The sequence below is a fragment of the Camelus dromedarius genome, chromosome 9 (genome assembly GCF_036321535.1).
Source record: "Camelus dromedarius isolate mCamDro1 chromosome 9, mCamDro1.pat, whole genome shotgun sequence".
Taxonomy (NCBI): domain Eukaryota; kingdom Metazoa; phylum Chordata; class Mammalia; order Artiodactyla; family Camelidae; genus Camelus; species Camelus dromedarius.
Window position 1 is genome coordinate 50,242,009 of NC_087444.1, and position 25,949 is coordinate 50,267,957.

At 53.2% G+C, this 25,949-nt stretch overlaps 1 protein-coding gene across 3 annotated transcripts in view; it reads left to right on the forward strand.

Annotated features, from left to right (window-relative positions):
• Positions 1-25,949, forward strand: part of ZNF423 (zinc finger protein 423) — a 313,307-nt gene that overhangs the window by 265,771 nt on the left and 21,587 nt on the right. For all 3 annotated transcript variants that reach the window (XM_064489189.1, XM_010990090.3, XM_031458497.2), the window contains 2 exons: positions 17,807-17,938; positions 19,582-19,697. In XM_064489189.1, the coding sequence (XP_064345259.1) occupies positions 17,807-17,938; positions 19,582-19,697 (248 nt within the window). The remainder of the gene's footprint in view (positions 1-17,806; positions 17,939-19,581; positions 19,698-25,949) is intronic.

Consider the following 25,949-nt stretch of genomic DNA (forward strand, 5'->3'; position numbering starts at 1 on the left):
AAGAAGTCGACTCTAACAGCCCTGCTGTAGCTCCTGCGTGCCCCGCCTCCAGCACTGCCTCCCCTCAAGAGCGAGCTGCTGCCCGCACCTCTGGACCTTTAGAATGCTTTGTCACTGGAGGCAATTCAAAGGCAGGATATGTGTCCCTGTGTCCCCTGGACTGCCCAGCACAATCCCTGGCATTGGTTGATGAAACAAATGGATGGATGGATGGATCAAATAGTGCAGGGATGAGAATAATGATGATACTAATATAATAACAGCTGACAGAAGTTGGATTCTCCCAGCCTGTTCTAATCAGTGCTTTACGGGGCTGCCTCGTCTGGTTCTACTGAGATTCAGAGAGGTCAGTGATTTGCCCAAGGTCGGCCAGCCTGTGAGTGGCGGTCACTATGACCCGGGTCTGTCCGGCCTGAATCTGGAGCTGGCACTCTGAACCTCGCTTCCTGCTGGTTTACAGCCCTGGGCAGTCCTTTCTCTGCTGGGCCAGCTGGACACAGACTCAGCGGGCAACCGAGCTGAGCCGCCCTTGGCGGGCGAGCTGCCGGTTCCTCGCCGCCTCTGCCCACCCGCCGGGCACCCATTCCTCCCGGGCTGCGCTGAGCCTTCTGTGTGCCTCTCCAAAGGACAGGGCATATTTCTTCCCAACCCTCTTAAGACCCAGCCCGCACTGGAGGGCTTCATCATTATGCAAATTAGCTGGATTGGATCTGCTCCCGCAGAGGACTCCGGGGGCGGCAGAAGGACAGAGCTGTCTCCAGAGCGCTGGATGGAGCCTCAGATTAGGCCAGTCGATGGGTGGGGGGACCGGGCTGGGGGGCGGGCACGGAGAACGGGCTGGTGCCAATGATTTGCTACCCTGGGGAGGCTGCCAGGAGTAGGGGGCTGGGAACACGCCGGGGGCGGGGGGAGAGCTGCCTAGGGCTGGGCCAGGCCCACCTTCCAGCATTGTTGTCGAAGATGACACTGAAGGAAGACATTCTTTTTGGATTTACTCTTTGTGAATTGAGCCCTTTTATGATTCATCAGTAAGTAAATATCAGCTGAGGGGTGATTTGTTTCTAACAAGCTTATAAAATACTGGCGTCATTTGTGGGCTTATTGGAGTGCTGATTATAAACACTCCCCCATGCCCACTCCTCTATGTCAAATTAGCATTCAAAATACAAATATTGGATCTTTGGATCACTTTCTACTGCCTCTGGAAGCTGGCGGGATGGGAAGGGGCAGCAGTGGGACCCCAGCCTGGGACGAGGAGCACTGAGAGTTCCCTTGAAGACTTGAGGGTGGAGGGGAGGGGCCCCCGCTGGGCCCTCTGGAGGGTGGGGCCACAAGGCCCTGTGAGCCCAGCTGCTCCTCCGACCCTTCTCCTGCCAAGTTTCCTCTGACCCAGCTCCTCCCGGCCCACAGAGCCTGTCATCTTCAATCTCACGGAGGATGCAGAGCTGGGCAGGCTGCATCTGGCCTGACAGGCCCTGGGAGCTGCCGCCTCCCCTGTGGGCCGGGCCCAGCCTGGACCCAGGCCGAGGCAGCCATTGCTAAGAATTTCTGAGTGTTTGTAGGGGTCGCCACACATCAGCCTCCTCAGGAAGGGTCGTGAGCCTCTGGCATCTCTCGCTCACTTGGAACCTCACCTTCTGTCTCCACACAGCTCCCAGCCTCTGGTTTTGTGGTCGTGGGGCCGATCAGGTGGACCTCCCCTTGGCCCTGAGGCCTGAGCCTGCAGTGGATCCCACCAGCTTCCCCAGCGTGGGAATGGGTGGTCGCGCACATCTTTCCAAAGCCGCTTCACAGCCACAGGAAAGCACTGGTGCTTGTGAGAGCCCAGCTGGTTCACTCCGAGCTCTACAAAGGCCTCTGCCACTTCATCCCCATTTTACAGCTGGGGAGACTGGGTGCACAGAGGGAAATTTGCCAGGACACACAATGGCAGAACCCAGACTTGGAAAGTGGCCTGCCCATCCCACCTGACAGGTGATGGAATCAGGTCTAGGTGAGAGGGACTGATTTGCCCTCATGGAGGTGGGGACCGGGGAGCGGGGACCAGCAGACAGTGAGAAGCTGCCTGAAATGAGGCATGGGGCTGCCGCCTAGAGTCTCTGATGAGAACCCCAGAGCAGGGCCTGAGTGGGGCCAGGGAAATCCCTGGCCAATCACTTCGCCTCACAAATGGGGATACCAGGGCCAGAGAGGGGACAGTCATTGCTGCCGTTGTCCTAATCGTTACTCAGTGTATGAAAACCTTTGTGTACTTAAAAAAGCTTTTATTCTATTTATTACAAAAGCTGTCCATGCTCATTGCAGGAAAACTAGAAAATACAGGTAGCCCTCCATATCTGTGGGTTCCACATCCATGGATTCAACCAACTGAGGATGGAAAATAATTTGGAAAAAAAATTCCAGAAAGCTCCAAAAAGCAAAACTTGAATGTGTTGGGCCCCAGCAACTATTTACATAGTGTCTACATTGTACGTACAACTATTCACAGAGCATTTACATTACATTTACATTATACATCCTTGATCTGGAGACAACTCACAGTTTACAGGAGGATGGACACTGGTGATACGCAAATCCTAGGCCATTTTTTATAAGGGACTTGAGCATCTGAGGATTTCGGTATCCGTGGGGGTCCTGGAACCAATACCCTGGGGGTTCTGAGGGACGTCTGTACAGCCAGGCCAGGATAAGGAAACTATATCCTGCCATCCAGAGATGACCCTCCATCGCCTTTGTGTGTCCTTTCAGCAGTTTTTTCAATAAGCACAACTAATATAGTTACACCCCCTCCTCTTCTTCCCAAAACAAGACTGTGTTGAGTACCTGCTTTTCTTTATTTCCACTTAAATGCATGTGAGGTGGGAGACTGGAAGAACAAAGCCATACGCTGTCCTCTCAGAGGAGGTTCTCTGGTCCACGGGCCTGTGGACAGGGATGCATTTTGTTTGTCTCTAGAGAATCCCCTCCCACCGAGCACTGGCTACTCCCAGGCTGTGGGGGGGGGGGTGGTAACGGGTGTGAGTGTGCTGAGGGGGAGGGGGAGTTCTCGGGGGCAGAGGGTGGGGTCCCGTACAGGCTGGAGACAAGGGGCGGATGGCAGGACACCCTCCTGTCTGGGTGGGAGCCTGAGCTGTGCTCTGAGGACAGCTCGCTGTTGGCAGGGAGGCACAGAGGGCATTCCGCGGGAGGGCCTGGCCCATGGAGGTGAGCTCTGTTGTGATCTGGGCGAAAGGCCACCTGGACCCCCATTTTCACACTGGACACCCGTCCCACCAACACACACACACACAGCCCTCTGCAGGCGTATGGGATTCCTGCTTTTGTCTGCTCAGGACTAGGAGAAGGGAGCCATCCAGATGGAGGCTAGGATGGGGCAGGCACCGTCCTGCCTGGGGGAGTCTTGTTGGAGACACACTTTTGATTTTGGAACCAGAATTCAAGATACTTCCCTAGAATCTGGTTTCTGAATTGTCATTAAGGTTGGGCCCCAGTGCCTTTGGGATGGAATAAAGCACGTGGTAAAGGCAGAGATAGCGGCTTTGGATTTCTTCCCTCCCCGCGGTCCCACCCCAGATCTGAGGTTGAAATTATGGGTGGGGTTGGGCCTTTGCTGTAATGGGAGGTCTGTATTGAGAACTCCTTTAATCTGTAGGAACTGGTTCTGGAGGAGTGTGTGTGTGTCCATCTCCTGGTCATGTCCAGTGAGGACAGAGGTGCCCTCTAACTAGACCAAGCCTTTCAACAGCAGGGGGTCCCTGTGTCCTCACACCGAGCCTCTGTGGAGTGGTTCCTGCGTCCTGGGCCCTGGGTCAGCAAGGCTGTGATGTGACAAGTGAGGAAGACCGAGGGCTCTCGTGTAGGCCTGGCTGGGCTGCTGGGCACCCGACTCCTGCCAGCTCCTCCCTCTACAGAGACTGCCAACCTTCTGTCTCCCCTAGAGCTCTGCTCCCCCTACCCCAGGGGTCCTAAAGGGCCTGATTTGGGACATTTTCAGGCTTTCTGGGTGACTGGATCATCACACATGGCATGTCCCTTCATCTGACCTCCCAAAGTCCTCACTCCAAAGCAGCTTGGGGTCACAGTGTCTCAATGTCCTGGTGCCCCAGGGCCTCACCCAGCACCTGACACAGTCAGCAGTAGTGGTGGTGGTGATAATGACGACACTGGTGCTTCAAGGCCTGTCCTCCCTGACAACAGCCCAGTGAGGTCTGTACTCTGATGGTCCTCATTTCACGTTTGGGGCCCAGGGAGGTTCAGTCACTCATCCAAGACTCCACAGCTAGTAGGAGGCAGGAGGGGCATTTGAACCGTGACTCTGAGGCTACACTTCTCTCCGTGTGCTGTGCTGGCTGAGTGCAGCCAGTGAGCAAGCAGGGGGCTGTGTCCAGCCCCAAGAACAGCATCTGTCTTGGAGCAGACCAGGACCTGCTCCATCACCATCCGACGTGCTAGGGGAACTCACTCCTAAGCATGTGGAGGGTATCTGTGGACCCAGAGCCCTATGTCCGGCACAGCATTGAGCATGGAACCCCCGCCTGACTAGTCCAGGGAGGTGTCCACAGCCATGGAGGAGGGGGGTATGAATCTATTAACCAACCAAAGTATTAGCATGAATTGGACACCTCATGTTTGGCTCCATTAGAAACACCAGACAAGTAAAAAGAATGGCTGGTTTTGTCCTCAGAGAATTTACTAGCCAGGACTGTTTGGGTTGCAAGTGACAGTAAGTCAAGTTAGCTTAAGCAAAGAGAAGAATTTTGGAGAAGACCCCTTTTTATTTCACATAACTGTGGATGGCTTTGGATGCAACTGGAACCAGAGACTGGAATGCCTGTGTAGGACTTTCTCTTGGAAAATCGTGGTTGGAAGGACAGAGGCACAGCACCCAGAACTGTTTGAATAAAGGTGCAGAGTCAGGCATAAGCAGGGCCCTGAGGTGTTGTTGAAAGTAGAGGAGCTGGTTAGTTGGAGCCTGGGCTGTCCAGCTCTGTACTGGGAGAATGGGAGCCACACAGGCTCTGGAAGAAGAGTGAAATGACGGCCATCGAGCCTGGGGAGGATTATCCAGTCGGTGTGTGCTGAGTGGACTGAGGTGGGAGAGACCCGAGCAGGCGTGGTGAGGCGGGACCAGGAGGATGGAGAGCAGAGGGTGAATTGCCCGGCGTTGATATGCTGTTTCATGAAGCAGGAAACGTCTTTTCCAAAAAGCAGGAAGGCTAGATGCCAGCCGGAGCAGTATGGAGGGCTGTCCTCCTGCCACGGTGCGTGGGTCTCAAGCTGCCTGCATCTCATCACCGCTAATGGCAGCTGTTCCGCTTGCTGGGCCAGCGTGGAGAGTGGAGGGCTGCGTGGGGGCAGCCTCCACCCCCGCTCCCCAACCTCTCAGCAGTTAGCCCGCTTCCCTCCTTCTGTACAGGCTGCCATCCCCTGCCCTTCTGGGGCTGGAGGCTGGCAGGGGCTGTCAGTTACCTGCCTCTCAGGCTGGGAATGGTGGGTGGGATGGGAGCCGATCCCAGGCTTCAAGGGCCTGCTGAGTGGGTGGTGGACAGAGCTGGCTGTGGGCAGAGGCAGACTGGTTGGGCCTAAGCTGCCTAGAGACGGTGGACCCCCACCTGGTCTCTGGGTGCTGGCCCCAAACCATCCCAGATAACCATCTGGGAGAGCTCAGTTCTGGGATCCAACAAACACATGTTAATGTCAGAGGTGAATGTGGGAAATCCAAGAGGCCTCATTGAGTCTCCATTTGGGTCTGTTGGAGAAAGAAAGGCGGGGCCACTGTGCCTGCCCTCAAGAAGGTGCTGTTTTGGTGGTGGTGGCTGGGAAGCCGGAGAGGGAGGAGAGTGGACAGAGGAAAGTTCCACCTAGAAAATGCCATAGAGGGCGGGGCTGCGACTCCGGGCTTTGCCATCCCCTGGGGCTCTTCAGCCGCCAGAAGCAGAGCTGCTCCCCCAGTGCAGCTCAACGCTGGTATTATGATGAGGATCACGTGACGACAACATGAAGGCTGCAGCATTTATTTGAATGTATTCATTTATTCCTTGTGGCCTTTGAACATCCAATTGTAGCTTCAGTTTTCATTTTACTGGGGTCACAGAAAAACCTGGTTCTTTGACAAGCAGAAGCAGAACGAAGAAGCCACACAGCACGGTTAAGCATTACAAGGGGAGCGGTTGCTTCCTTTGCAAGCAGCGGGGCTGAGCAGTGTAAAGGTGGGAAATCCCTGCGTCCCTCGTTCCTTCTCTTGGCCTTGACCGCCCACAGGTATCCTCCGCCTGCTGACATTCTGCTGCCTCTTGGGGAGACGCAGGGAGTGGGGGACGCGGGTTGCTCAGCGGTGGTGCCAGGTGGGCTCTAGACGAGCCAGTGATCCCTCTTTAGTGACCCATCTCACAACCTATTGATCCAAAGTCACCCAGTTGTCTGGACTGTGCCCTTCAGAGAAACTTCATTACTCTCGAATGCTCCTGCGTTCTTATCTGCCGCGGGGAAAGTGACCACATGATTATCAGGGTAGAGGTTTAAGCTGAAGGTCAAAAAAGTTCACATCTGAGCATTTCCCATGCAGGGCAATTGTAACAGGCAAAATGGACGAGGCACTCTTTACAACATTTGGAAACACACATATCACGATTCAATAAATATTGATCAAGTGCATGCTATGTTATACACATGGTTGAAGGTTCTGGGATTACAATGTTGAGCAAGACAGGGAGAGCCCTTGCCCTCACCTTGCTAGCAATCTGCACAGCGCTGGCCAATAGAACTTTCTGCCAGGATGGAAATGTTCTGTGCTGTCCAAATCGGTAGCCACTAACCACATTGCTGTTGAACACTTGAACTGTGGAACTGAATTTTTCATTTTATTTACCTTTAATTAATTTTGATTCAAATAGCTACTTGTGGCTACTGACGACCGTATTAAACAGTGTACATCGAGCAGATACATCCTTTTTACAACTTTGCAATAGATATCAGTCACTATTTTCTAGTCTTGTGACTTGTTTCCCCCCAGAATGTCGCTGAGGACCGGGGGTATCTGGCTAACATGGTCAGAGGGGAGGAAGTGGTGAATTGCAGTTTCCAGACTGAGCACCAGATCTTCTTGCTCCAAGTATCAGGAGCTGCAGGGACAACTCTGAGTTTACCTGGTGGAAAACTTTTAAAAAATGGTGCTACCTGCCTTCTGCACGGGTGCACTGGGTTTGCGTGCTTGTGGGTAGCTGTCTGATTTTTGATGCATTACTGTTGCTCACTTAAAAAAAATGATCTTGGTAGGGGAAGGAAATGGCAGCAGCCACATAGAAAACCCTTGGAGTGGAAGCCGGGGTAATTCATGTGTCCCTGACAGGGTCGGTGACAATAGGGTTTTGCAGCCTGCCTGTCACGTTAATTGTATGCTATTAGAGGCCGTTAATCTGAGGATTATTAACATGATGGATTTTTAAGCAGTTGCCTTGTTGTGGAAAACTTGAATCTGAAGATCAGAGCTATATATCGGCAGGTGTTTGGTGTGTTAAGGAAGAAAAAGCTATTTGTTTTCACCCAGTGGGTCCCAAGGGGACGTAACAGAATCTTCACCTTCTGAGGGTGTTGGTCTTTTGCAGGTGTGTGTTGGGGGGGTACGGGAGGAGGGCAATGGAACATCTTCATCAGTAGGATGTCCCAAGCCCCCAAAGTCCCAAGTTCTAGAAGTTTGGACTCTTTAGATCTCCAAGTGTTCTCTCTCCTTTGAGTTCTCGTTGAAGGCCCACTGCTCTGTCTGCGGTCGATTTGATCATTCTCTCATTCATTTGCTATCTTCCCTTAAAGTAGCCGAGACAGGCACCTCCCATGTGTTGGTGACCTGTCCAGGGCCTAGTTGGTGCCTTTTCTTTTGTCCAAGACGACCAGTCACCATGTCCTGAAGGTTACAAGCTGCTCAGACTGCTGAGAGGCCGTGTCTCTGTCAGCTGCCGGCTGAAGTTCGCCAGCAAGGGCCCTCTGCAAAGATGGTGTGTTTTCTCACTAACCATCTGGGGCTGGTGTCCCTGGCAGCGTGGAAGCAGATCGTACAGCCGGAAGGAGCTCCCCTCCACCGAAGACCGCATCCAGCTGGGCCAGCCTCAGTTTGAGATTCTTAGAGCACTGGGGCCCGTAGGGCGGGAGCGCTCTGGATGGGTCCAACTATGAAAAAGGGCTGGCCTTCCTAGGGGGTGATGTGCATGAACCTGAGTCATATCCTCATCTCTGGCCCTGCTTTGACTTCCATAGAAATCCCACTGAGTTTTAAGAGAAAGGAACTAAGAAAGGAACCAGGAAGAAATAGGACGCTCCAGTCGCAGGAGCATCTGAGGGGCGATGGGGTGAACTCCTGTGGCCAGAAACGGGGCTGCAGCGAGCCATAGCTGAGCAGAAGGGTGTGAAATCTGGGCACAACTTCTGCTGTCGCTAGTATGGAGGCTGGTGTGGAGGTGGAAGAGGAGGGAGACAGGGAAGCTGAGACAGAGGCATCTTGCAGGTGGATGTAAGATTGATTGTGTGCCTGCCATGTGCGGGTGCTGTTTAAGGACTCTTTAAGCGTTTCCTGGAGGTGGGTTCCACTGCCTTGGTGACCCCCTCAGAGGACTTGTGTTACAGAAGAGACTGAGCCTGGAGGGAAAGTGCCAAGCCCAGAGTCCCCCTCGGCATCTCCGATGGAGCCAGGAATATCCTCCAAACTGCCTAGTTCTCAGCCACTTTTTTTTCCCCCACTCTGCAAGAAGCTCATCTTGATGGCACAAGGGTGAGTGAGGGGCAGGCCGTCGAACTGTCCTGTTTGCTATGATGGGAAGTCTCGAGGGGATTTTACCCTGAATCATGCTCAGGCTTAACTGACCCCCAGCTAAGATCCATCTGACGTGGCTCTTGGGAGCAGTCGGTCAATGGAACCATCTGGAGTCTTCTGATTTGGGTTTCGGAGGAGGAGACAGTGAGCAAGTACTTGTAACTTAGGACAGCAGAGTCCTGGAGACCAGCCTTGTCCAGATGGCCGTATCAACACAGGCACCCCAGGGTGAGTCCACGGGAGGCTGAGCCGGCCAAGCCTTCCGGGGTGTGGGACCAGGAGGGAGGGCCTGCAGTTGCCCCCTTCAGCTTGTTTTCCCAGAACCCCACATCAGCACCTCCCCCAGGTGCAGAGAGTGGTGCACATCTCGCTGGCATCCCTGTCCAGCCTCGTGGCTGGGAACAGGCTTCTGGCAGAAAGGAGCCTCTTCCGACCCTGGAATAAAGCCAGGCAGCCTAGTGATCTAGCCAGGCTGAAACGACATGCTTGAGTAGCAGACGAGAGGACACTGCAGAGCCCAACTCCTCTGGTGGACTTCTACCGGGTGGCAAGAGAGTCCAGTGCTTCCGGCGAGAGTGACGGGAGGGGCTTGGGGGAGGGTAATCCTTTCCGCCCTTGCACAGGGCTACCTTCTGCTGAGATGGGGGATTCAGCCTCCCCTTTCCCGCCATCCGGCAGCCTCTGTTCGGACATGCCACGTTGGTTTATTGTGGTGTCGGCTTCCTTGTTGAAGGGGAATGTTGGTAGGTACCTGGGTAAATAAGTATAAATAGTTTTCTTTCTGATATGTGACCGGATTATTTTCCAGTTGATTTCAAGCCTTGGCCCCAAGTGGCCCACAGATCAAAAAAAGATAAGGGTCAGTTACAAGGTTGAGCTCATTCTCCGTTGCCGTGGCAACTGACCTCAGGCAACCCTCGGAGGACTACACCCAGCTCCCCAGGTGATGTTTTTACTGTCCACGCCATCAATCCCAAGCCTTTCAAAACTCAGACTGCCTAATTGTCAGGGCTCTGTTTTGAAGAGGCTCCGGGTCCCCTGTGGGGCCCTGGTTCAGGCTGCCAGGGCTCATTTATAAGCCTTTCTGAAACACAGGGGACCGTGAGGTGGGTCCCTCCTGGCCAGAGAGGCCTGGGAAGGTGCCCCCGCGGGGAGGAGGAAGGGCACAGCCCATCCTCCAGGATTAATTAGGAAAATGGGAGCCTAAAATGGGGGCAGCCATGGTGGGGAGTGCCTTCAAGCGATGGCTAGGTGTTCTTGAGTGATGGGAGGCACCGGGCAGCCCGGGGCACCCTGGCACTGGGGGGCTGGGGCAGTGGAGATGCCGAGGTGGCTTGGGGGAGTGTCAGCCACCCACCCCCAGAGTCTCCAGCAGCCCCACCAAAGTCACCCACATGATGTCCATCCCAGTCGTGATACCAGGAAAGTGTTTCCCATTGTTGAGGATTTCTCAGTCTTCTATAAAATGTGAACAAAAATCGACCATAGAAAACTTTCTTCCTCTTTAAAGATCTGAAACATACAATCTTGGTGAAGGCAGTACGAACCTACAGCTTCCTGACACCAGGATTCCGACAAGATTGGCATCCCCAGAAGCTCTTTTATAGAGCTCAATGCTCCCCATTGAAAGCACACCCAGATCACTGGGGGCACCTTTAAAATGCAGGTAATCATTCTGCAGGTCTGGGGTGGGACCCGAGTCTGCATTTCTAACCCGCTCCCAGGTGAGGCCAGGGCTGCTGGTCTGGGGCCACACCTTGCCCAGCAGGGACATAGATCATCATCGAGGGAAGCTGGGGCCTAGGATTCTGGGGGTCCTGGGATCATCCCTTGTCCCTGCTTACAAGCACCGCGATTCCTGCCTGGCCTCTGGGGAAGGAGTCTTCCTCAGACCCCGTTTCCTCCTTTGCCCCATGGTCCACCCCAGCCCAAACATCATCCCCCGCTTCCCCCTCTGCTTGCCTTGGTTCATTTCCTGTGGTATTTAATGACAAATCAATAGCTTGACAGCCTGATCTGGCTGCCCAAATATTATTAGCGGCCCTCTCCTCTTCTGCCAAAAGGTCTTTGTTCCTTACAGAGAACAAAGGACAGAGCCCCCTATAGGCCCATGTTTCTAGTTCCTGTTTGGCATCTGTTGCTGTTGCTTATTTCCTGGGGGTGGCATCAGAGGGGTCCTCTCCTGGGGTCCTCCTCTGGCCTCCTCTTTTGCCTGGGTGAAAGCAGGGCCCTCTGCTCCTCCTCTTCCTTCTCTCCATGTGCCCTGTGTGTGTCTGAGCCTGGCCCCTGGCCCTCAGGAGTCTTTACACGAGGTGATCTTTGGGCTCAGCCCCCTCGTGCTGTGGAATTGAAGTCTGGTGAACTTCATTACCCGAGCTGGTCACAGAGGATTTCAGCGTGGCCAGGCAGCCTGTGCGCCCCACTGCACGCCTTCCCCCAGCAGAAACGCTGTCGCAGGGACAACGCTACAGCCTGGGGCCAGCCCCTGCTGTCCCTGTGGGCCCTGTCTCCTCCCACCCCCTAACGAAAGCCCCCAGCCCTCATGTCACCTGGGGCTTGCAGCAGCAATGGGGTCCGCCCAGGGCAAACATGGAAACATGGAAGGAAGATGGGAGTCTGTCTGCCCTCCTTCTTACCCGAAGTTTTTGGATGATCAAGGAGAAGAGGATGGCTTGCTGGGTCCCAGGTCTCAAGTTTTTGACATTTTTTGTATTTTATAAAGCCAGAGGGGGCTGCCTGTGGTGAATAGCATGCACCCCCGCACCCCACTCTACCACATCCCTGGTGGGGACCCTGCCCACAAAGCTTCCTTTCCTCTTCCATTATTGAGGGACACCCTCTGTGCCTGTGCTCCTGGACCAGGTCACCTTGTGAGGATTCAGATATCAGGTTCCTGAAGGCAAGAACGGGTCTGACAAGCCATCAGTCCTGTGAGTTTGGAGGGGACCACTGGTGTCTGGTCACTGGCATTACCAGCATCCCCACCCCATTCCATTCCATGTTCCAAATATTGTACTAAGTGCTTTACACAGATCATTTGTTCTCTGTTTCTTGAGCACCTACTATGTGCAGGTAACCCTCATGGAGCTTACATTATTCTTTCTGTGTGTGTGTTGAGTGTATGTGTGAAAACGAAAGTCAGCGTGTTAAATAATCAACTCTATACTATGCCAGATGTTGGTAAACACTGTCAAGGAAATTCCAGGTGGGTATGTGCTAGAAAGGGTGGGGGTGTGCTGTTTTAGCCGGGGGTGTCTGGGAAGGCCTCTTGGAGGAGGCATCCTTGAACAGACCCCTGAGCAAAGTGAGGGCAGGGGGAGGAGAAGGTAGTCTGAGAGAAGAGTGTTTCAGACAGGGCGGACGTCCTGTGCCAGAAGAAGCCTGCTTGGCCGCCTTCCAAAAACCCTGTGATGAGTCTTCCCATTTTCTAGCAGAAGCAGCTGAAGCTCAGAGAGGTTGAAGAACTTAGCCAAGCACACACAGTGAGTGACAGAAGGGGATTCAAACCCAAGTGCTTCTGGTTCTAACTTTTGTGTCTTTAACTGCTGCTTCCTGAATGGGGGTGGCTAATTATGTCCCCTGTCGACACAGGCAACAGTCACTGGTTCCCTCCTAGAGAGGTATGTGCAGGAATGACATAGCCCCCGTGTGGGATCCCTGTGTAGAGAAGGGCCTGGCAGGGCCCACAGCGATGGCAGGAGCAGGTCATGCTCAGTGCATTAGAGCCCAAGAACAATGCCCTGTCCCCTTCCCACCGCAGCCTGCTGCCCCTCCCTCCCAGGCAGCAAATTACGGCCTCCGAGTGTGTGCCCAGGCCTGCCTTTGACATCAGTGGGGCCCACCTGAGCTTCACCTTCAGGATTCTGATAATCAGCTCTCTCTCCTCCTGGCTTCCCCCAAGACCTGTATGGAAATAAGTATGTGTCTGCCAGGGATCAAATGCTTTTGGAGACAAAAGTCGGTACCGAGGACATTACAGGGAGCTATCATCTCGGCACGATGCTCTTCCACAAAGCTCTCTGCTCCTCTTTTGGGCTGACACAGTTTCAGCCTGAAAGGTTCCAGCAGGCTGACTTGGTTTTAAGCAAAAGCACATCCTATTATTTTTTTGAGAAATGAAGTGTAAAATTAACACTTATTATTCCTGAGCAGAGGAAAAAAAATAAAAGAGCGAGAGGGACTCTGGGATTTTCGTGCTTGCTGGGTTGTGTGTTTGGCAGTTTGGGTTTTTATTTATTTTTATATTTAAAAAAAATCATAATAAATCAATAGATTCCCCGTGCCAGCCCCCGACGTAGGGGGACTCGGAGGCAGATCTGGCGCAGTAAGCAGGCGAAATCTGCATTTCACTTTACAAATGAGCAGGGCTGCAGAATTCACTTGAGTTGCGTGGGTTTCTCTTATGGATGCCTGTCATGTGCTATGAGAAAAAAAAAAAAAAAGAATAAAAAGGAGAGGAAACAACCGTGTGTCCTCACTCACAAAGTCCTCCAGCCCCGCGCCGGGGCGGAGGGGCCCGCGCGCTCCCAGACAGCTTTGTCATTCTGCTCCGAGGTGTCGCCGAGCCTGTGTGATCTTACATAATTCAGGAAAGTTATTCTCCGAGGGTGCTGCTATCTGCGGACTCTGCAGCCTGGGACGGAATGAGAGGCTGTCGGCGCCGGCGGGGTGCGAGCGATGGTGGCGGCGAGTGCTCTCTGTGACCACGGGCTCGCTGGTATTGGGTCACAGGCACGCAAAGGAGTGCTTGCACATGAACTGGGGCAGCCCCTCCCTGGCCCTCCCCACCGCTTTCTTGGATGGTTTTATAGACAGAGGTACACATCATGGACACCCCAGGGAGCACCTCCAACCCCCTCTGGTGGGGAGAGGGCCTCATCCCTCCTCCGGGAGAAGATTTGCTAGTCAGGAGGTCTGGCCTGGAGTGGGAGAGATGCCCAGGTCTGGGGAAAGCCCTCAGGCTTTCTTATTTTTCACCCACTTTTACTTTTTGCTTGTTTTATTTTCCCTCACTTGTCTCCCAGGTGGGACTCTTTTAACACTTTGGAGGCAGGGGGAGCGAGGGAAGGGACCAGTTCACGTAGCTGTCTATCTCTTGATCTCGTTATCCTGGAAGCTCACGTCGACACCCGTGTGGGGCTGTGATTTGCTTAAATGGCAGCTGTTTAGGCCCGGGAACCGGCTTGCAGCTCCAGGGCTGCCTGACTGTGCACATATTTATGAACGTGGGTGCAGGATGTAGCTGCGTCAGTGAATCAGGGGGGACCGGCTGATGAATTGCTCAGCGCGCAGAGAACGGAAAGTGACTGTCAGACCTGATTTCTCTGATTTATAAGTTGCAGGAGCCTTCTTTGTCCTCTCAGTGTTTGTGTATCAGATGGGCACGTCTCCATTCACAGCCAAGTGGATAAAGGCCCCCGCTCGGCAGAGAGCAGTAAATTCTCCTTTGCCATCTCCTCCCAGGGAACCTGCCTGCTCTGGCCGGGCTAGGGGAGAGAGCCCAGCCAGGGCATCTTTCCTCTGTATTTCCTGAGCCCCTCCTGTGGGGCCAGGTGGAGCCTGATACTTTGGGGACCACAGGAGAAGACGTTATCTGCACCCTTAGCCTAGTTGCCAGGTTCAGGAAGACTCAGAGGATATGGTTAGATGAGCCCAGAGTCACGGCCCAGCCAGGGCAGCCGTGCGGGCTGGCATAAATAGTCAGGGAGGCTACCTGGAGGTGGTGTGCAGGTGGGATCCAGACGGATAGGGAGGGCTTTGTAGCCTATTCAGAGTACCACCCCCAGCTGGCTGTGTGACCTTAGCAAGTGGTCTAATTCTCTGAACCCATTTTTTCTTTCCTAAAGATGTGGTTTTCCCAGCAAGCAGGGTTAATGCCGAGATTCAATTTGTTATGAACTTGACTATAATAGAAACCTCTGTAGTCCTCATTTTCACATGCCCTCTGCCTCATTGATGTACAGGAGATGTCCACATTCTAACAGGGAGGCCTTATATAAGGGTGGTACCGCTCTCATTCATTCATTCATTCACTCACCCATCCCTTACTCGGTGCCAGGCACTGAGAAGCATTGTTTGCGCAGGGACGGGGGCAGGGGGTGTGTTCAGGGGGCTTCTGAGGCAGTCCCACACACTGGAGGCCATCTCTAATTATGATGAGCACCTCCCCGAGGGAAGTGGAGGACATGCGTGGGGCCTGTGCGGCGAGCGTGCTGAGCCTGCCCTGTGTCCCCAAACTTGTCAATGAATTCCTTTTCCGCCGGTATAAATGGAAGCTCTGCTCGAGTCTCTGTCGGGTGCGTGTGGCCTAGTTGTCGGGGCTCCAGGGGCATGACAAGCACCCGGTAGATTCCAGCCAGTGGGCTATGTGGGGCAGGCCCACCTGCACACGCACGTGTGCGCCTCTGCAGTGGGCTGCCTCGGGGGGGTGGGGGTGGCTGGGCCAAGGGGGATGCCGGCTGTCCCTGCCAGCCCCTGCCAGGGCCTGGGGACCCAGGGACTCGCCAGGAGCCTCAGCCCATCTGTGTTCGTGTTTTGCCACTGGCAGAGCCCCTCTGCTACCTAATTTTTGCCTTTGAGGGCAAATCAGAGCACCTGGCACCTTTGGTGAGGCTGGTTCCCTGGGGGAGCCGGAGGGGGAGCCTGTGTCCTTGGCTGTCCCAGATAATACTCTCACCGATACCGGCATGCTTGGCAACAAACACTTACGGAGTGCTTGCTATGTGCCAGGGGCTGGTCAAAAATCCCTTTTTATGTATTAAATGAGTATTAACTCATTGAATTCTCACATTAACTATAAGAGGAAGGCTATTTTGGTGGGGGGGGGTGGGGGGGGGTTGATCTTTTTTTAAAAGGCTTTTTTAAAGAGCAGTTTTAGGTTTACGATAAAGTAGTGGAAGATATAGATTTTCCTTATATCCCCTGCCCCACACATGCCCCTTCCTCCCCATTATCAACATCACTCACCAGAATGGTACTTTTTTTTTTTTTCCAAAGATGAACCTAAAAAAGCATCATAATCACTCAAAGTCCATAATTTTCCTTAAGGTTGGCTCTTGGTGTCGTACATGCTGTAGGTTTGGACAAATGTGTAATGACATGTACCCATCCTTGAAATATCATACAGAGTATTGGCACTGCCCTAAAAGTCCTCTGTGCTCTGCCTATTCATTGCCTGCCCCCTCCCTCCCACCCCCTGTAACTACTGATCTTTTTATTATCTACATAGTTTTTCCAGACTAGTTGGAATCTTACACTCTGTAGCATTTTCAGATTGACTTCTTTCACTTAGTAATATGCATTTAAGGTTCCTCCATATCTTTCCATGGCTTGTTAGCTCATTTCTTTTTGGCGCTGAATAATATTCATGGTCTGGATGTATCACAGTTTATGTAACCACTCACCTACTGAAAGATGTCTTGGTTGCTTCCAAGGTTTGGCAATCTTTAATAAAGCTAATATAAACATCCATGTACAAGTTTCTGTGTGCACATAAGTTTTCAACTCCTTTGGGTAAATAACAAGTAGTGAGATTACTAGATCATAGTGTAAAAGTATGTTTAGTTTTGTAAGAAGCTGCCAAACTGTCTTCCAAGGTGGTGGTACCATTTTGCATTCCCACCAGCAGTGAGTGAGAGTTCCCATTGCTCCACATCCTCTCCAGCATTTGGTGTTGTCAGTGTTCTGGAGTTTGGCCCTTCTCCTGGGTGTGTAGTGGTAAGGAAAGCTGTTATTGAGTATTTTAGAAAAGAGGAAACTGAGACACAGGTTACAAAACTTGCCCAAGATCCTGCAGGGAGTGGCAGAGCCAGATTCCAACCCTGGATGATGTGACACTCAAGCTGGGGCAATTCCCTGTCACCTCCTACTGACCTGTGGGCCACACCGGTCACATGTATGACCCCTTTCATCCTCTCACAGCCCTGTGAGGCAGGGACTCAGGTGGCCCTCAGTTACTGAGAACAAACTGATGCCCAGGCCACATGGCTTGAGACATGGATCCAGGAGCCAGGATCTGAACTCTGCCCTGCTGATTCCGGGCAGGGGCGCCAGACCTTGACTCTGCAGGTGCTCGGGGCAAGCTCCCTTCCTGGGGCCCCTTTGAGTGAAGGTTTGGGGTCATAGTAGCTCCCTGGTGGGGAGATGGAGCCGTGTTCTGATCTGGAAGCAGCACAGGGTGTCTGCCCATTGTCCGTGAGCGCCGGGTAAGCCGTCTGTTTCAAAATTTTAAAAAGAAGACTTTATGATTTTTTGCCGTATCTTCCAGTGGCTGCCTATCTCTCTTAGACTAAAATCCGCAAGCCCTCCAGTGGCAAGGCTCTTTGTGATGTGCATCCCAGTGTCCCCACTGTCCCACACTGTCCCAGGCCCCTGAGCTTGCGGTATTGCACACCCCCCAAACCACTACCATCTAGCTGGCCCTGCACATGTCCACTTCAGGGCTTTGCCTTCCATTCTCACCTCCAGAGCTCCCCGTGTTCCCTTGTCACCTCCTGACACTGAGTTCTGCGTTGATCATCTTTATTATCTGTCTCTTCCACCACTAGGATGTGGGCAAGTACATTTTCTGCTTAACTCCCTGCAGAATCCCAGCTCAAAGTGCCTGGCACACAGTACATGCTCAATAAAATAGTCTATTGGATTTTTTAAAAATTCTGGTTGGACTCCCTTCTCCGTGACAACCCCATCCTGGGCCCCTCTCCACTGTGACATGGTCTAGAGTCGAGCTGTAGATCCTGGCCTGCACACCTGGTTGTTAGAACAGCAGGAAAAAAATCACAGCAAATGACACCTTCAAGAGCCAGATATTTGAGGCCGACCCTCTGAGGTCCATAAGCCTCCAGGGGCTGGACCATCTGGAGCTGGGATTGGCCTTGGCGTCCATGGCCGCCTCCCCAGCCCTGGTACCAGGGATCAGGGAGGGGCTGGCCTGGGGAGCACTGGGGGCACGTGGACTCCTGCCCGGAGGACAGGGTCCCTGAGCGGTCGTGGTTCTCCTTGCAGAGGAAGGCATCAACCATGAATGTAAGCTGTGCAACCAGATGTTCGACTCCCCGGCCAAGCTCCTCTGTCACCTCATCGAGCACAGCTTCGAGGGCATGGGCGGCACCTTCAAATGCCCCGTGTGCTTCACAGGTAGGTGCGCCCGGTGGGGAGCAGGTGGGGAGAGGGCAGGGGCTCACGGGCTCAGCCCTTCAATTGCTGACCCTCGGCAAGTGCTTCTGGCCCCTGTGGCCCTAGAGTTCCTGGGGGAAGCCCCGAGGGATGCCCAGCCCGGTCGCCACCCCCTCACAGCTGACCCTGGCCCTCTCCATTTATACTCTCTGGCCTCTCTTCCTAGGTGGCGTAGGTTCCTAGCCCTCCTCCCACCCCTGCATTCAACTGCTGCAAGGCCGTTTCCCACCCAGCCTCGCCCCTGGGTTGCAGCTGGCCCTTCGCGGGTTCCAGGCTCTATCCAGCACCAGTGGGGCTCTCTCTTCACACACCTCCTGGCTTCTCCTCCTCCTCGCCAGCCCCAGCCCATGCTCCATCCGTGTGCTGGGCTGGAGGGGTCAAGAGTATCTCTGCCGGCCAAGTCCCCCACCCCCAGACTGGCTGCAGGCCCAGGCGAGCGGCTGTCCCGGCCCGAGGCGAGTCTCAGGGGCTCTCCTGGCCCCCCTCCTGCTGCCCAGATGGCAGCCGGTGTGCATGGGGGAGCCTGGCCTTGCACTGCCTCCCCCTGACATCTGTCGTCTGCCACGGCGGGAAGCCCACCCTGGGGAGGGCGCCTGGCAGGAGGGGATCTCTGAAGTGCTCACCTCCCAGACACACAGCTGCTTCGGAGCCACCTCCTGTGTGCGCCCAGGGCCAGGACTGCCTTGTGGACTCCTGCCACCGGGAAGCTGAGGCTGTGACCTGTTCCATGACAGACCCAAGAAACGGGCTTTGCTGTGGGGAGAGTCCCAGTACACTCACACCCCTCTGGGGCTCCCAAGAGTCTTGGAACACACTGGTGCCTCTCCCGCCTCAATCTCTCAACCTCTGGAGCCCCCACCCATCTGTTACCATCACACTTCACGGGCTGGGTCCGGGCTGGCACCAAGGGGCCTCAGCTGCCCCGTCTGCCCATCCAGGACATGGGGACCCCTGTGGGGGATCCAAGATGGTGACAACCTCAGCAAGAAGAGTGATTTGTATTTGTAGTGCATCTTCCTGCACCAGACACTGTGCTAAGCTTATTTAAGTCAAATCTCTGCTCTGCCACCTGCTAGCAGTGGGACCCAGGACAAGCCACTTAGTATTCCCAGGGCCCCAGATTTCTCTTCCATAAAATGGGGATGACTACAGTGCCTGCCTTACAGGCCTGTGCTGTATTCAAGGAGCTCACACATGGAAGGTATCTGGCAAACGATGATGATGATGATGATGACAAGGATGGCATTCCTTGGGCTAATTATGTCAGGCCGTCTTTTAAGTATTTTGCAAGTATTAACCCATTTGATCTTTCCAGCCACCCTGTGAGCTATATACTTTATTGATCCTCATTTTTCAGATGAGGAAATGAAACCCAGAGAGGTTAAGTGACTCGTCCAAAGTTGCACAGCCTGTAAGTGGCAGAGCTCATCTTCACTGGCTAAGCCCTCTCTAGTGGGTGCCAACCGTGTTCCCAAGAGCCTGCTGTTTGGCCGCTGTGTCCATGCCTGGGTGCTCCTTACTTGGGAATGGTGTGAGGCAGCTGCTCTGGGTGGCGGGGCTGGTGTCCCCAGTGTCTGGCCCCTGACGGCCATGTCCATATCCAGTCTTTGTCCAGGCCAACAAGTTGCAGCAGCACATCTTTGCTGTCCACGGGCAGGAGGACAAAATCTACGATTGCTCGCAGTGCCCACAGAAGTTCTTCTTCCAGACCGAGCTGCAGGTGAGTGCCCTCGTCTGCTGCACACACCATCCTGGTGCTCTTTGGGGTCCCCATTGGCCCCAAGGGTCTTGGGATGAATCCATGATGGTGGGAGCTGGTACTCAGCCTCACCCCAACCAAAAAAGCAACAGGTCCTGGACTTGGCGCTTTTGAGCCTGGAACCAGTGGCTGCCCTCCTGGCTGGCTGGTGTAGGGTGAGGCCTCTGGCCTCACCGGCCCAGTGCTCTCAAGAAAGCCAGACTGTAGCAACTGAGCCTGGAGCCAGAGTCAGAAGGCTTACATTTGTTCTGTTTCTGTGTCAAGTCCTTTCCCCTTGGGGATTCCGTTTCCCCACATGTATTACATGATGGTTTTCTACTGAGCTTTGGAGCTACAGCTGGTGGCCCGTATGGCTTGTGTGGCTGAGTCCTGGGGTGGTGTGCGGCTGGAAGCTGGGTCTAGCATCTTGGAACCTCCCATGTGCCCAGGAAAGCCAGGAAAATGAGAGCAATGGCTGCTAGGGTGGGACCTAACTCAGGGCAAGGGATGCCAGCCAGGGGTCCTGAGGCTGATGTGGCCCTCAGGTGGGGTACCACGGCCCCAACAGCTTCCTCAGACCCCCATCCGGGGCCTGCAGTGGCTGGGGGGTCCTGGGGAAGGGAAGCTGCTGTGGTGGGCCTCCCTGGGCACCTGCAGCCACTCGCCTCAGGGTCACATGAGGCCTCTTCACACCTGTTGCTTGTGTTTGAGGACCAAGATCTGTGTCCAGGTGAAATCACCTTTTTACCTGCCAATTTTTGCAAGAAACTTTTGTAATGCTGGAGAAGTAACACACCCTCCCAGACATGCTGCACACAAACAGGAAAATCACATACACGCTGTCCAATGGCATCACATATACACTCTCATGCATACAAACAGAAACATCATTTTCAAAGAGTAACACCACACACACACACACACACACACACACACACACACACACACACACACACACAGCATAACAGCACATCCCAAAAGAAGGCATCCTCAGGCTTCCACAGAAATACCACGCATACACAGACAGTCCGAAATAGCACATCCTGAGAGTAATACCATTTGTGGTTGAGGTGCAGATTAGGTTTTGCTGCAGTAACAAACATCCTCTAGATCGCTGTCTTCAAATAACAAAGACTTCCTTGCTGCTCAGGTTACATATCCAGGCAGATGACAGGGGAGGGACTCTGCTCAGGACAGTCACTCTGTGACCTGGGCCTGTGGCAGATCCACCTCCTTTCATGTTTGCATGGTCCTCAAGGTAGGAGAAGAGGTGGTGACCACAGACCAGCTCTCAAAGCTTGACCCAAAGAAATAACCCACTTCTCACTCCCACATCATCTTGGCCAGAGCCTATCAAGTGGCTGTGCCCAATTTCAAAGGGGTGAGGAGGGGAACCCGCCCCCGTGCCTGGAAGGAGAGGAGACCCGGCATCATCATGCCCCCAGGGACTAGCGCACAGCATCGCCCACACACAGGTGTACCTGCCCACCCTGTGCACCCTGCCCACACCGCCCTGCCGGGGCTGATGCTGCACTCAGCACTTGCAACCCCTCGGAGAAGAGGCCGCGGCCACAGCAGAGTTGTAATGTCCCTGGAGGGCAGCAGTGGTGGCCTCTTTGGGGCTGAAGGGGTGCAGCCATGCCTGTTGTAGCGCGGCCCGCCTCATCATGCTGCAGCCCGTCCGCTCAGCCAGGCCTGGACCCAGCCTGTCAGCACGGCTGGTGACAGTGGCCACCTGGAGGAAATGAAAACAAGCTCACAGACGGCACAGGAGTGATTCACCATCTGACAGGGTCCCATAGTCATGGGCTGACCCCATGCTAGGGCTGGGCAGGCAAAGCTGACAGGCCTGGCCTCTGACCTTGAACTGTGCCAGGTGGTTTGCTGGGAAGCCTATTTCTTTCCACCCTTTGGGCAGCCCCTCTGAGTTCCTCTAAGTCCTTGTGTCACTCACATAGCCTTCATCCCATCACAGTGCGGGACAGAGCCAGGCCCAGAGAGGGGATTCTGCTTCCAGATGACCACCAGCAAGGTAGTGACCCCCTCCAGGGCCCACTGCTGTCTCCCCATTGCTCCACGAACTGAGTGTGCACCTCTGTACTGAGGCCTGTAGGGGACAGCTAGCTGCCCCCGCTCTTATTTGACTCAGGAGGCTGGTGCCAGCCCTGATCGGCGTCCATCCAGGAAGACTTGCTCATGCATAAGCCATGCATCTTTCCTCCTAAGTGCAGTCTGTGCACACCTCACCCTACCTCCACCTACCTTACCTGCCTGGCCCAGCTACCAAAATAGGCCCCAGGTCCCCAGACAACGGAAGCTGTTTATAGCCCAACACACAAGCCTCTTTTACACACACTAGCTCATATAAACTAGGATTTACTTAAGCTTGGGGCTCGCTCAGCCCTCTGGTTCCCCTGCATTGTCCAAGACACCAGGAGAGGGATGACTGCTCTCCTCCTCACTGGCTTTGAGGTTTTCCTAGAGAAATTTCCCATCCTACCTCTTTCCAGCTTCGTTGGCATCCCTGTGCTGGAGGCTCACCTTGTGATGCAAGGGTTTAGGGAGCTGCGGTTTCAAACTGGATCTCTTTTCAACTACACCCACCTGGGGCTGCAGACGTCCCAGACACCAGAGTGGTTTGCGTGAGCTGGTGGTTCCCTGGGTCACCCCATCAACCTTTAAGGCAGATCCTCAAATGCCGAGAACCTCACTAAATTATAGTCTTCATGAGTCACTATTTTCTGCAATTAATGATTTTAATTACAGGCCATTTAAATGCGGCAGTGTTGTCGCAACGCCAAATCTATGCAAATAATGACTTTCGTTAAGTGACTTGAAGAGCAATTTTCTGGCTTTTCTGAGAGGAGGTTTATTCAGGCAAATGAACATTTCATCTTCATTACGCTGAACCTGGGGCTGGCCGGCAAGTGGGTTACCCCCCAGGGTAACATGCGGGGGCTTGGGTGGTGCAGCAGGAGACAGAGCCTGGCCCTTGCTGGGGTCTTGACTGGCTCTCCCGGCTGTGTGTCATGTAGGTCCTGCGGGGAGAATTGGGGAAGCTAACATTTGTGAGCACAAGCGGCTCTGGGCTGAGAGGTCTTGAGAAGGTATGAGATTTAGGATCGTCCTCACTGTAGGACCAGAATTCCTGCTGTGGATATAGAGGTAACAGAAATGGGATCAGGCTCTGGCAGTCTTAATCTGGTCTGAGTGACGGGTCTGCCTCCAAAGGGTATGTTCTCTGAGGATGCATTAATAAGAGCACAGTTGCCAGAAAGAGGGAGGTGCTGTTTAATTCTGAGTTCAGCTGGCTCTGCCCAAAGACTGAGATTAATTTAAAGGACTTTGGACAAACCAGGATGCATTTGAACAGGTGCGTGAGAAGGGACACAATGTTGCTATTCATCTGTTTAAAGCATGTATACGGAGGGCCCATTATGTACAGGCACTGGATCCAGGACCTGACAAGACAGTGGTGAATGAGGCAAAGAAACACCCACAGGGCCTGCATTCGGGAGGGATTGATAGACAGTTTCCAATAGTGGTCAATGACATGAAGAGAATAAAACCAAGTCATAGGCTAGAGCATAACAGGAGGCAAGATTGGTTACACCTTGGTGAGTATGGTCAGGGAGGGCCTCTCTGAGGAGGTGGCATTTGAGCTGATGCCTAGAAGGTAAGAGGGAAAGAGTGTGTGAAAGAGAGTCATGAGTCACCCTGTGGCCAGTGTGAGCTAGGTGTGTTGCTGGAACAACAGGAGGAGACATGTGGCTGAAGCAGTGAGTTGGGGGAGGGTGTGAAGGGGGCTGGTGCATGGATCCCAGGTCATGACAGGGTTTGTAGGACAGCAAAGGCATTTGAATTTTATCCCCATTGTGATGGGAAAACAAGCAGGATGATTTACATCCTGAACCAACATTTAAGTTTAGTCTTTGAGACACACTATTAAGAGAACTGAAAAGTCACAGGCTAGGAGAAAATATTTGCAAATCACATATTTGATAAAGGACTTATATCTAGAACATATTGGAAAAAAAACTCTCACAACTCCATAACCAAGGGGGAAAATCAACCAAAAAAAAAAAAAAGAAAAGAAAAGAAAAGAAAAGAAACAAGCTAGAAATTTGGGCATTTCACCAAAGAAGATCGTACAAACATTCAACATCATTAGTAATGTGGAAAGAGCAAATGAAAACCACGACATCATGCACTGTACACTTAGTAGAATAACTAAAATAAAAACCAAAAAATGGCGACACGAGTGCTGGCCAGGGTGTGGAGGGGCAGTTGGAACACTCCTACGTTGCTGGGGGAATCAGAGTGGTACAGCCACGTGGCAAAATAGTTTGTGCGTTTCTTACAAAGTTAAACGTTCAGTAAACCTGTGACCTTGCCATCCTATTGCTGGGTGTTAATCTCAGAGGACTGAAAACACGCTCACACAGAGACCTCTACATGAATGACGTAGTGCTTTATTTATAATGGCCCCAAAATGGGAACCACCCCCCACCATGGTCCCTTCCCCGGTGGTTGGATAGACAGATACACATTTATACAGTGGACTCATCCTCAGCAATGAAATGCAGCTACTGCTATCCACAACGACAGGGGTGAATTGTAAGTGCCAAGTGAAAGAAGCCAGAATCAAGTCACTCCATCCTGTGTGGTTCTATGTACATGGCATTCTGGAAAAAGGCAAAAATATTGGAATAGAAGACAGACCAATATTTGCCAGGGACTGGAGGCGGGGGTGGAGGGGTTGGAGGCGGGGAGAGTTAGGGAAGCCTGAGCAAGGTTCGTCTAAACACACACACAGATGCAACACACATGCCCCACTCAGCCCAGGCAGGGTGCTAGGCTGTGGGCATCGAGCCTGGCTTCGAGTAGCTTTTGGAGAGCTGTTTCACCAGGAGGAGACTTGGATGGATTGCAGTGGGAGTGCGGGACAGTCATCTTCAAGTGTGTCATGCTCTGTCGGGACCAGGGGTTCTCAGCTTGCTTCCAGTGGCCCCCAGACTTCTGGTAGTGGGTGAAACTCAAGATTTTGGTCTCTGATGGTTACGACTCAGGCATCACTCTCTGGAGAGAGCTCTAGCAAGATGAAAATTAAATTATAGTGACACAGGCATGGCTTTGGATGCCAAGAGCAGAAAGTGCCGTTGAGTTTTCAGTGGTCCCATTCCCAGGAACCAAGTGCCCTTTATCAATGCAGTGACGCTCTGCCTCTGCCTCTTTCTGCCTTGCATCATGTTCTCTCTGCAGCTCCTCTATATGTGGAGGGAGGTGGCTGGTACCGCGGGGACTTCTGTCGATTCTGCTGAGACAGACATACCTGCGTATTTCAACCAAGGGGATTTAGTGTGGGGACTTTGTTTCACAAGTAGCCAGAAGGAACACCCAGCTAGCCCAGAAACGGTGACTGCGGTTAAGAGCCAGTGCGCAGGCAACAGGTTCTAGATCCCCGGAGTGGGAATCTGATGGCTGAGCTCAGGTCAGCTGTCTGACCCCGCTCCGATGAGCTGTGGCCCGAGATGGGACCACACAATTCAAACCAGCGGGGGAAGGGGAGCATGAGACCGGTAGACACTACAGATGTCCACTATTTGGGAAAACTGTCTACAAATGGAAGAAATGGAAGGTGGTGAGGTCCCTGTCAGTAGAGGTGTGCAAACAGAGTGCTTGTCTGAAATGCTGCAGAGGGGGAGGCAGGGAGCACCGTCTTTGTGAGAGTGGCTTTGCATCTGAAGCCTTGCTCCATCATTTATCATCTGCAGGTCTCTTTATCTGTAAAATGGGGGCATTAATAGTTCCTACCTCATACTTGTGTTGTAAACCCCTTGGCACAGTGGCTGGCACGTAGGAGGAGCTTGGTGATTACTAACAACTACCTGTTATTATTATCATTTACTATTACTATTACCTTATTATTAGCATTATTGTTGTTATTAGTAGTGGTAGTATATTATTAGTATTAGCCATTTGAGGGTCAGATGACTTTTTAGGGTCCCCTCCACTTGGGGTTTGCTGTGATTTTATGATTTCTGGCCTAAGTTGGAATAAAGGGAGACTAAATCTTTCCTTCTGTAGTGCCCAGCCGGATGTCAAGGCCACGGGCCCCAGAGGTCCACACGGGGACATGGGAGGAGCTGGGTGCAGAGCACTGAGGCAAGGGGGGAAGGGCATGCAGTGGGGGCCAGAGGCGGGGCTTCTAGTCCCCCTTTCTACATGTTCCCG